Source organism: Eulemur rufifrons, chromosome 7 (assembly GCF_041146395.1).
Source record: "Eulemur rufifrons isolate Redbay chromosome 7, OSU_ERuf_1, whole genome shotgun sequence".
Taxonomy (NCBI): Eukaryota; Metazoa; Chordata; class Mammalia; order Primates; family Lemuridae; genus Eulemur; species Eulemur rufifrons.
Window position 1 is genome coordinate 121543975 of NC_090989.1, and position 12442 is coordinate 121556416.

The 12442-nt window shown below is 35.5% G+C and overlaps 1 protein-coding gene across 2 annotated transcripts in view; it reads left to right on the top strand.

Moving 5' to 3' along the window:
- The window catches only part of RYK (receptor like tyrosine kinase), an 88285-nt gene that overhangs the window by 18892 nt on the left and 56951 nt on the right, over positions 1-12442 (top strand). For both annotated transcript variants that reach the window (XM_069473224.1, XM_069473225.1), the window contains exon 2: positions 9097-9218. In XM_069473224.1, coding sequence (XP_069329325.1) covers positions 9097-9218 — 122 coding nt within the window. The remainder of the gene's footprint in view (positions 1-9096; positions 9219-12442) is intronic.

Here is a 12442-nt window from a genome sequence, read left to right on the forward strand (position 1 = left end):
TTATCTTGATTAATATATTTATATATAAAAATTTGTGTCTATCTTTAGTTTTCTTAGGATGGATTTTTAGTAATGGAATTACTGGGTCAAAGAGTATAAATATTTATAAAACATTATATATAGTCACAAATTGCTTATTATACACTGCCTAACATTAGTATTGTATTTGAACAATATAAGCATTCCTGTTATAACATCAAATGCATTGCTAAAAACAAATACTTCAGGATTGCCTATTTACTAAAAATAACAGGATTTATAGGAAAAGTAAGGTTAAAGGCAGACCACTCAAGATCTCTGCAATTTTCAAACCAGAGTACTAACAGAAGCATAATTGGTACCTTATGAGATAACTTGAGCAGCCCATTGAAACCACTTAGCCTGGCTTATGCTGCCTCCGAAGAGAGTTTAAAGATATCAAAATATAAGGGGATGGAAATTTCAAGCCTGCATGGTCTTGAGACAGTGCAGGTGCAAGTAACTTTCTAAGCCAGTGGGCCTGCCGTAAAGGTGGGCACAGGAGAAAAGTGCTACTTGCTGTGATCCAGGAATCCATATAAAGGTTGGTGTTATTCCTCTGAGCAGGGAGCCCTGGCTACAGGTGCTCATTTTCGATATTCTTAAAATAGAGTTGAGAGGGCTGCTGCTTGGCCGGAGCTGAGCTAAGTAAGAGTCTTATTCTTTTCTACTGAAAGTTATAATTCTATTGCTATTCCAGTTCTCCTTGCTTGGGAAAATTCATATGTGAACCTACTTCCGTGTTATATTGGCAGTGTTATTTTATTTACTAACCACTTATAGCTGGTGTTACAGGAACATGTCTTATGATAGAACAGACTGTATTTACTAATTTGATAGTTGAAAATTTGAATATGGTTTCTTTGAAGAAATTTAAACCCTTTCAAACTGGGAATAACTACCTTAACTAAAGAATGTCTATTTCAGAACAAATGTTTTCAAAACCTGTAGTCAGAAAACAACAACTCTAACCTTCTGAACCTGTTTCATTAAAAAGAAAGAAAAAAAGAAAACAGCAACTCTGTTTAACAATTGTATTGCAATTTCAATACTTCAGTCTAGAATAGTAAATTGCAAATGTACAACCTATTTTGGTGGCCATTAGGTGTTCATAGAGATTTGGATCACAGGGCTCTAAATTGTCAGCAGCCTATATGTATTAATTTATTTGTTGAGGATAGAAGCATCATTTTGTAGTAATTCATTTGTGGGAATGGCTTCATCTAGGATTATGCATCATTCAATTATAGCACCAGAGAAGACTGTAGAAGTAGGGGAGTGAGTTCAATATTGGGTGTTTTCTTAAGTGGAGTATGTATGTCTGTCATAGGCTGGTAGGAGAAAGTTGAGGGTACTGGTAAGAAAGTAATTCACCTGTAAGAGAAACTGAAGAAATGATTGGTGTAATGCGTAGAGGGGGAGAAACATGAAGATTATAAATACTGGAGATAGTATGAACCCAGAGAACAGCTGTTGTAATAGTAAAAAGAAAGAGCTGAAGAGCTACTAGCTATAGTGATATTACAGTTCAAGATTTTGGAGGGAGAGTAATTTGCATACTGCTGTTATCTGTAGAAATGGGTTGTTTTCGTATGGATGAAGGTTGCTGGAGTTGAGGAATAAGAGAGACATTGAAGGGCGGGTTGAGAGTGGGTTAGTCTCCAGGACATTGGGAGTCTGCCATAATAAGACATAGGAAAGCGATGTATAGAAATTTTATAAACTGGTCCCAGAATCCTCAGTGAATGAGGTAGCTGAGACATTGGGAAGGATAGAGGGCAGCATAGTTTGATGGCATGATTCTAAAGGAAATAGAACATTTGATAAGGATGCTCAAGTAATCATCTGAAGTGGTCATGGGGATTCAGGGCAGTGCCCGCTGAGGGTGAGAGAATGGGCCCTTTGGGCTCCATAGCACCAGGGAAAAGTTGTACTTCTGGAAGGTGAGAAGGTTGATGGAAGTCAGAGTGGTATTAGGGGATGACAGTACAGGAAAGGATCATTGAAGGGGAATCAGGGATGGATGGCCAGGGTGACAAGCATGCCAGCACAAGTTGAGGCCCAATTGGTCTTTAGAAGCCTAAAAAGTTAGCTGATTGCAGTCTTGGCCCAACCTTCAGTTGAAATGTTGCAGAGAAGTTGCTGTGGTATATTGTTCAAAGAGAATAGTCTCTACTTAGGAACCATGGTTTCTGTTGATGACTTTGGGTTGGTGGAACTTAGGGAGACCTTGAGCAGTTTGGGGAGAACAGATGTTCCCAGGAGATTGGGAAGGAATTGGCTATATCCCTCAGTTTCATCTTAGAATAATTTAGAGAATTTCTAGTAGGACAGAACGGCAGATTATTAAATGACTGCATGCATCGCTTGAGGATGTGCTTGGCTTTTGTTGTTTATTTCTTGTCTAGCTGCTTACAGCTCTTTTTCATCTAGCTTAATAGGGAGTTGGATTTACAGAACCTCTGGATGATCTTGATACTTTGAACTGTGTCTGGAAAACTTAAATACTTACACATTGTTTTTTGTTATTATTACCAGTAATAACAATAAAACTGTTACTTATTAGGAATAGAGTTCTTTATTTCCCTGTGAAAGGTGTTTGAGGTTTAAATTTGGAAGTTGTTTTCACTTAAGAGTAATTTTTTTCCTAAAACTTTTTATGTTAGTGCCAGTAGTAGTCTATGATTTGCAAGTTTTTGAGATTAGAAAAGTGGTGAAAACTATGTTATTCTTTTTTTCTACTCTTTTAAATAATTTAGGTAAACTTTATATATAGTGAAATGCACGGATTTTAAATGTTTAGTTGGTTGAGTTTTGAAAAATACGTGCAGCTATGTAACCACCATTGCAGTCAAGATATAAAACATTTCCATCACCCCAGGAAGTTCCGTGGTGCCCCTTTGTAATCAATTCACCAATCTCCGCTTTCTAGGCAACCACTGATCTAATTACTATCATCGTAAATCAACGTTGCCTGTTCTGCAACTTTATATAAATAGAATTATATAGTATAAACTCTCTTATGTCTAGTTTTGTTCACTCATGTAGTCTGTGAAATTAATCCCTGTTGTCACTAAGTCTCAATAGTTTATTTTCACTGCTGAGTAGTATTCTGTTGTATGAATATGCCATAGTTGGTTATCCATTCATCTGTTGATGGACATTTGTGTTGTTTCCAGTTTTGGCTATTATGAATAAAAGAAGGTCCGTGTACAAGTCTTTTTGTGGACAGATGTTTTCATTTCTTTTGGATAATTACCTAGGAGTGGAATTCCTGGGTCATAGAATAGGTGTATGTTTAACTTTATAAGAAACTGCCAGTTTCCAAAACAGCTGAACATATTTATACTCCCAAAATGTGTAGTTGCTTCACATCCTTGCCAACATTCAATTTTAGTTTTTTCTTGGGTGCTAATGGTTCTCATTGTGGTTTTAATTTATATTTCTCTGATGACTAATGATGTTTAGCATCTTTTCGTGTGCTATTGGCCATTTATATATTTTTTTATTATGAAATGTCTGCTCACATCTTTTGTCCATTTTATTTAATTGGGTTATCTTTTTATTTTCGTTTTGTAGGAGTTCTTTGAATTCTGAAGTCTTTTTTTTTTTTTTAAAATAACCAACATCTCTCCATTGCCCCCCCAAACAAGTCCTTTTTTAGACATGTGTTGTGAATATTTTCTCCCAGCTTGTGACTTGAATATCATTTTCCTAATAATGGCTTTTGAGGGGCAGAAATTTTTTATTTTGATGAAGGCCAATTTTTAATTTTTTTCTTTTGCTTTATGTTTTGTGTGATCTCTCCAAGAAATCTTTACTTACTCCAGGTTGTGAAGATTTTCTGTACCTACCTACATTTTTTTCTAGAAGCTTTATAGTTTTAGCTTTTAAATTTAGGTTCATATCTCAAATCAGGTTTTGTGTGATATGAATAGGAGTCAAGTTTTATTTATTTACTTATTTTTAACCCTAGGAGAAGAGTCTTTAAAATTTATTTTACTTTTTAAATTTTTATTTTTTTAATTGCACATTATAGTACATATTTTGGGGGTACAATTTGATGTTTCAATACATATCTGTGTTGTATAATGATCCAGTCAGGATAGTTAGTGTATCTATCACCTCATTTCTTTGTGGTAAGAACCTTCAAAAGCCTTTCTTCTAGCTATTTTTTAATGTACAATATTTTATTGTTAGCCAGTTACCCTACTGTGCAATAGAACACCAGAATTTCTTTTCCTATCTAATTGTAAGTTGTATCCATTGACCAACCTCTCCCCATGCTCCCATTCCGCCTTCCCTCCTCAGTCTCTGGTAACTACTGTTCTACTCCCTGATTCTGTGATATCAACTTTTTCTGAAACAGGGTCTTTCTCTGTTGCCCAAGCTCTAGAGTGCAGTGGCGTCATCATAGCTCATTAAAACCTCAAATTCGTGGGCTCAAGTGATCCTCCTGCCCCAGCCTCCCAAGTAGCTGGGACTACAGATGTGTGCCACCATGCCTGCCTAATTTTTCTATTTTATTGTAGAGAGCGATCTCATTCTTGCTCAGGCTGGTCTTGAACTTCTGGCCTCAAGCAGTCCTCCTGCCTCAGCCCCCCAAAGTGCTAGGATTACAGGCGTGATGAGCCACCACACCAAGACCTGTGATATTAACTTTTTTTTTTTTTAAGATTCCATATATGGAATCATGTGGTATTTGTGTTTGTGTGTCTAGCTTGTTTCACTTAACATGATGTTTTCCAGGTTCATCTATGTTGTTGTCTATGACAGGATTTCCTTTTTTTTTAAAAGGCTGAATAGTATTCCATGATGTATTTTTATATATATATACACATACATACACACACTCATTTTTTTAATCCATTCATCCGTTGTTGGGCACCTGGGTTGATTCCATATCTTGGCTATTATAAATAAGCCTGCAATAAACATGGGAGTGCAGCTATCTCTTCGACATACTGTTTCATTTCCTTTGGATATATGCCCAATACTGGGATTATTGGATCATATGGTATTTCTATTTTTAATATTTCGAAGAACCATCATACGGTTTTCCATAATGACTGTACTAATTTACAGTCCCACCAACAGTGTAGTAGCCATTCTAATTGGAGTGAAGTTTATCTCATTGTGGTTTTAATTTGCATTTGAAGGTTTATTTTTTTTCCACATGTTTATCCAGTTGCTTTGGCAGCACTTGTTGAAAATATTTTAATTGAATTGCCTTGGTACCTTTGTTGAAATTCCATTAGCTCTGTATTTGCAGGTTTATTTTTGGATTCTATTTTATTCTGTTGGTAGGTCTATCCTTATAACAGTATCCCACTGTCTTGATTACTGTAGCTTTTCAGTATACTGCTGAGTCAGGTAATGTGAATCTTCCAACATTGTTTTTCATTTTCAAGATTGTTTTGGCATTTAAATTTCATTTTAGAATTAATTTGTTTATTTCTTCAAAAAATCTGTTGAGTTTTTTTTTTTTTTTTTATTTCAGCATATTATGGGGGTACAAAAGTCTAGGTTACATATATTGCCCTTGCCCCCTCTCCCCCTCCAATCAGAGCTTCAAGCGTCTCCATCCCCTAGATGGTGCGCATTGCACTCATTATGTATATATACTCCCATCCTCTCCTGCCCCCCACATCTGCCCGACTGTTGAGGTTTTGGTTAGAGTTACTTTGAATCTATAGATCAACTTGAGAAACTTGACTTCTTAACAGTGTTGAGGCTTATTTAAGAGAATGGTACAGTATATCTCTCCACTTACCTTGTATTCTTTGACCTTACTAAATTCACTAATTGGTTTTAGTAGTATTTTAATAGATTTTATAGTGTTATCTACACACACAACATTTGTGAATAATGATGGTTTTACTTTTTCCTATGCTTTTTATATCTTGTCTTAATATATTGGCCGGTACCTCTAGTATATGGTTGAATAGAAGTGGTGGACAAGTGGGCATCCTTGCCTTATTTCTGATCTTGGGAAAAAAGATTCAATAATTCAGCATTGTGATGTTAGCTGTAGTCTTTACCAGACTAAAAAAGTTTGTATTTCTAGTTTGCTGACAGTTTTTTTTTTGTTGTTTGTTTTTTTTTTTTTTTTTTTGAGACAGAGTCTCACTCTGTTGCCCGGGCTAGAGTGCCATGGAGTCAGCCTAGCTCACAGCAACCTCAAACTCTTGGACTCAAGCGATCCTGCTGCCTCAGCCTCCCGAGTAGCTGGGACTACAGGCATGCGCCACCATGCCTGGCTAATTTTTTTTTTAATATATATATATTTTTCAGTTGTCCATTTAATTTCTATTTTTTTTTTTTTAGAGACGGGGGTCTCACTCTTGCTCAGGCTGGTCTTGAACTCCTGAGCTCAAACAATGCACCTGCCTCAGCCTCCCAGAGAGCTAGGATTACAGGCGTGAGCCACCACACCCAGCCTGCTGACATTTTTTATCGTTAATATGCTTTGAATTTTGTCACATGCTTTTTCTGTATCTATTGAGATGGTCTGGGTTTTTGTCTTTTATTTTGCTACTCCAGTGAATTTTGTTGATTTTTAAAAGGTTAACCTTTCATATATACTTGGTCATGATGTTTTATCCTTTTTATATATTGCTGTATTCAGTTTGCTAATGTTATGTTGAGAATGTTTAAGTCTATGTTTGTGAGGAATGTTGGTCTGTAATTTTCTTTTCTCATAATGTTTTAATTAGGTTTTTGTATCAGTATGATTCTGTCCTCATAGGATGAGTTAGGAAGTTTCAACAGAAAAAATCCAAACTCTGTAAAAAAATTTAAAGAAGTTTATTCTTAGCCAAATGTGTGTGGCCCAGAGCCTTGGAGCACATGGCCTCAAGAGGTCCTCAGAAAATGTCCCTGAGGTGGCCCTGTTACAGTTTGGTTTTATACATTCCTGGAGACAGGAATTACATGTAAAATCATAAATCAATACATGGAAGGTGTATATTGATTTGGCCTGAAAAGGTGGTATGTCTCAAAACGGGGTGGGAAGGATTTTACAGGTTGTATGTGGGTTTAAAGATTCTTTGCTTTGTAATTGGTTAAAGAAATGAAGCTTTGTCTAAAGGCTTGCAATATTTTAAGTTAAAATAAGGAAGTCTGAACTGTGTGAATTTATCTGTTTATTCTTACCTTTTTTCTATGGGTTTTTGTTTTCTTTTCGAAGCTATAATATTGCATCTTCTTCTTTTTTAATATGAAATCATATGTATTAATACATTTATTAGTATGAAATCTTTTTACCTTGGGTTCTAGTTTGTCTCATGTTAATACTGCCTTTTCTACTTTATTTGTTTTTCTTTTTATTTACCTGGCATGTCTTTCTAAATTTTGTTGTAGGTGTGTCTCTTGTAAATAGTATCTATCCAGACTAGAGTAAGACTCAGGCTTTTTTTAAAAATAAGCAAATTTAAGTTATTTACAATTACTCCTTTACCCTTTCTTCAACACCACAATTCTCCCTCCCCAGTTGTTTGCTAGCACTTCCTGTCCTGCCATTGGGAGAACCTTTTGCAGAAGACCTCTAAATTTTTCTCTTTGCATTTGGTACCATAGGAGAAATAAAGCAGTTCCGCCCAGCCAGTGCAGTAACTTTCCTCTCTGTAAGCCTCAAATCTCATTTCTGAATTAATGATTATATTAGGTACAGTTCAGAAATGAGAAAACCAATTTTACAGGAGAAATATCTGTAGCAGAGTTGTTTCTATATCTGTATTCTTAGAAGATAGGAGATCCCCTTCTTGACCTCTCCTGCATACCATGAGGTTTCAGACTCCTAGTGCAGGCTCAGTAAATGTGAAATTTGCATTTTCACATGGTTGGTCTCTTCTGTACCTCTTCCTCTCCAACTTGTGGAATATATATGACATGTATTACTATAGGGACACCTGTTTGGACCTTTTAAATAAAAGTAAATCAATTCAAGGAAAAGTTATTCCCTGCTTTTATTCTTCTAATTCTTTTGGATTATCATGGAGAAAGCCTGTGTGTGATTTTTTTTTTTTTTTTTAACCTCTCTCAAACACTTGCTAATATCCTTCTTGTCCCTGTTGGTAAGCAATGAGTTGGGCTTAAGCTCATGGACTCCTTGGTAAGCATCGGTATTTAGCTAGAATTTAGTACTATTGTTTTGTTTCTCTTTTAATTGTTTTTGGTTACTTTGTATTTTTTCATGAAACTATTGATTTTCCACTCAAGATAGTAATTAAAATTAGTCTTTAAAATTTTTGTTTTAAAAACTGAATCAATTAAATATAGGTAGGATAAAGGGGTATGACAGAATTAGAGAACGTGATATTTATTGGAGGTTGGATGTGCCCTGGTTGAGATGGTGGTATGGGAATGAGTGAAATTGGGAGTCACCTCTCCAGCGTTCTCAGGCTTTTTGTTTATTTGTTTTGTCTGTAGTACTAACCTGTTGTTTAACAAGTGTTTTCTGAATGTTTTGTGCGGAGAGATGTGTCCTGAGGATATGATGAAAAATGTGTTATTCTTCACCTTGTAGTCTAGGCAGGGAAGAGGACATGCAAGGCACCTGGTGTGAGTGTACCATGGTCAACGCTGTCAGAGTGGCAAGGACATTGTGCTTTTGGAGGAAGCAGAGGTCATCTGTGGCTGGGAGTGTGAGGCCTTGGCTCAGGCTTACGTTTTAACCTCGGTGCCTTTCTCCCTTTCATTTTGAATCTCTCTTCCTAAATCCACATGAGTTTTTTGGGATAGGGGTGGTTCTTTGTAGACCTTACTCTAAGAAGCCATGTCCAGATGAAAGAGTATCATACTGGCCCTCAGAAGACAGAAGAGTGGCTACCAGAGTTCTGGTTCCAGCAGACCTGTTTTTGGCCAAAGAACTGCTTAATTGTTTTGAGTCCCAATTTCTTTATCTTTGTTGGTGATGATTAAAATCCAACATCCTTCCTGCTTCATGTGAGAGCCATTTGTGTTGTGTATTTGTACGTCAGTATTATCTTCACTCTATTATTAGTATTTGAAATACTGAGGGGTATGATTTTGAGGGTATTTTAGGTGTTTAATTATTTTTTCCCTATTTTTTTCTAGGTCTTGATGCAGAACTTTATTATGTGAGAAACGACCTTATTAGTCACTATGCTCTATCTTTTAACCTGTTAGTACCCAGTGAGACAAATTTCCTGCACTTCACTTGGCATGCAAAGTCCAAGGTAAGAGAGTGGTTAACATTAACCATAGATGTCATGGACAGGGCCACCCAGAGGCAAGGGCTGTGTTTGAGGATTGGGCTGCCATCTGTACAAAAGGGTCACTGGGCAGTGTGCTATTATATAACGGTACTGGATCTTTTCAGATTTATATTTTAAATCTCTAGCCTATTCATGTAAAATTTCTCACATCCTTTAAAATGAAGATGGCCATCATTTAGGTGATTAGCACATGGCAGAACACTTAAATCCTTTCAGGCTTTTCAAACAGGCATCCAGATGTAGCTTGGAAAGGGGACAGTGGACCTGATAATGACCATGCTGTTATTCTGAAACCATATGGGTAGGGGTGGAGGAATTGATAAGATCAGTCTTTTAGACAGTTTGATAAAATGGGTATAGTTCTCCCATTTATGGAGACCATTGAAAGAAAGATACAGCAGCTGCAGCCCCCTTGTGTCCTGTGGTGAGGCTCCTTTAAGCATAAGGGGCTAAACTCTAGAACTTAAGAACCCCTTGCCTGGTTTACCAACTGTTACTAAATTCTTTGCATTTCCTCTGATTGCCTGGGTTCTTCAAACATAAGTTTTCTCCTAGGTCAAAGAGTGGGAGACTGAGTGTGGAGCTCCCTTCACCCCTAGGCCTACCTACCCAACTATAGTTTCTTTTATCAGCTTTTAGATAGGCTTCTTAGTAGGATTTTATTTGGGAAATAAAAATAGTCTTGCTACTAAAAATAAGAATACCTATTTTGTAGAGGTGTTTTTTTTTTTTTTAAATATTATAAAGTGGTGTCTGTCCTGATATTTGCTGCAAGTTATTTAAATTTGGCCACTTTAATATAGATTTTTTAATCTTAATTTTTTTCTACTTAGAAAACAATAATGATTATTGGGAAACTTAAAATATTGCAGAAATATTTTAAGAACCGTGAGATGTTATAGTTCTACACCCAGAAGTAATTGTCTATAGTTTGGTGGAACTTCTAAAAGGTCCTTTTTTTTCCCTTTTAAACAAAAAAGAGACTTTATGACACATATGTTGTACAGTACTTTTTCCTCCACTGAATTGTGTGTCTTGGCATCTTTCCATTCTCTATTTCACTCATTCTCTTTAATGGTTTCATAATATGATATTGTGTGGATGTAATGCTGTATCATCATTTAAGTGCCTCATTGATGGACATTTGGATTTTTAATAGCATATTATTATTTCAATCAATGCTTCCCTTCACTGTTATACAGTTTCTCTCACTTCATTTTTAGACAAAATCCTTAGTAAAGGGATGGTGAAAACAATCGATAGTTCATCTTTTATTAACGTTTCTACCTTTGTTACTTTTATTTTTTATTTTTTTAATTTATTTAAAAATATTTTTCATCCTTTGCCATTGATAAACATAGAAACAGAAAAAATGTGTGTGAATGTGTATCCATATGTGTGTATATATGTATATGTGTGTATGTATGCATATGTATATATAGGTTTATATGCATATAAATAAACACATTAAGAATATCTTTGTCAGAAATTTTTGTGTACTTTGTGGCATTATTTCTGAATAGTAAATTATTACCAAGAAGTGAAATGGCTGGATCGTAGAGTGTGCATGTTTAAAATTTTGACAGATATTTCCAAATTGTTTCTCCCTTATCTCTCCCAAGATGGTACCAGTGAATAAGAGTGCTTATTTTTTCTCTTCACTTCCTAACACTAATATTTTAAGTATACTTGTTTGCCAGTCAGATAAGTAAAAGTGATTATATAAATATATATTTGTTATTATTATATATACTCACACATATATTACAGAAATATTATACACACACATTAAAACGTAGCTGCAGGAATGTTGTGATTAATGTTGCATTAGCTTGGATCTTGGCTACAGCCTATGTGCCTTGCAGTCTGGAGCATCTCAACTGTCCAACACCGTTGCCTTGGCATATCCAAATATGGGATATGCTCTTTAGTGGATAGATCTCTTTAGGGTGAAAACTGCAAAAACAGAGATCAACAGAGAAATTCATGTGAAACAGTTAAGAACATTTAGTGAATAGTAACCTGGATATGTGCAGTACTAAAATAAATGGTATGGAAAAAGGTTCACTTGAGACATATTAAACTGAGATATGTCAGTTTCAATGAATGGGCACCTGAACTCTTCAAGGAAACTGGGCTAACATATTTTTCAGTATTCTTACATAACATTGTGTCATTCTTTTTTGATAACTTTTAATTTTTGATATAATTTCAGACATAAGAGTTATGAGAATAATACAAAGAACTCATATATTTTTAACACAGATTCACCCATTGTTACTGGGTTGCTCCCCTTGCTCCCTCCCTGCCTCTCTTACATCAGTGTGTACTTTCTAAGAACAAGGGCATTCATTACACAACCAAAGTATACTTATCAAAATCAGGAATTTAATATTGTTATCATAATTGGCATTCACATTTCATCTGTTATCTCAATAATATTATTTATAGCTAATTTGTCACTAGTTGATGTCCCTTTAGTTCTCTATCAATCTGGAACGATTCCATACCTTTTCTTTGTGTTTTTTGACATTAACATTTTTGAAACATACAGGCCAGTTATTTTGTAGAATGCCCCTCAATTTGAGTTCTCTGAGATTTCTTCTTGATTAAATTTAGAAATGTCTCTTTGGCAGTGATATCACAAAAGTGCTGTGCTTCACTGTGTACATGATGTCAGTCTGTCCCATCACTGGTATTGCTAACTCTGAAGACTCAGTTCACCAGGTTTCTCCACTGGAAAGCTTTTCCCTTTGTAATTAATAAGTAATTTGTGGGGAGATAATTTGAAACTATGTGTTATTAAAAAAATCTCATTCCTCATCACCCTTTCAACCACTAGTTTTTGCATCTGTGTTTAGAATTAGCTTTCACTTTTGTGGAGGGTAGTGTGTTTCCTCTTACTAGAAGAGGTCAGACCTGCCCTGGATACCATTTGATAAGGGTGTTATAGAGGGAATTCAAACATTTGTGGAGTGTGTATTTTTGAATTTTAAGTTCCCTTGCAATTCTGAAACCTAGTGTTTCTATGAGCATCTTTTAGGCAGAGATGTTTCTTATATTCTCCAAAAAATTGATAGTTCTTTGTTACTATTCCTACTTTGATATTGAATATAAAAACAAATAAGACACATATTTTAAAATAGTGAAAGATTCATTAGAGGGTTCTATTCTAGGTACCTCTA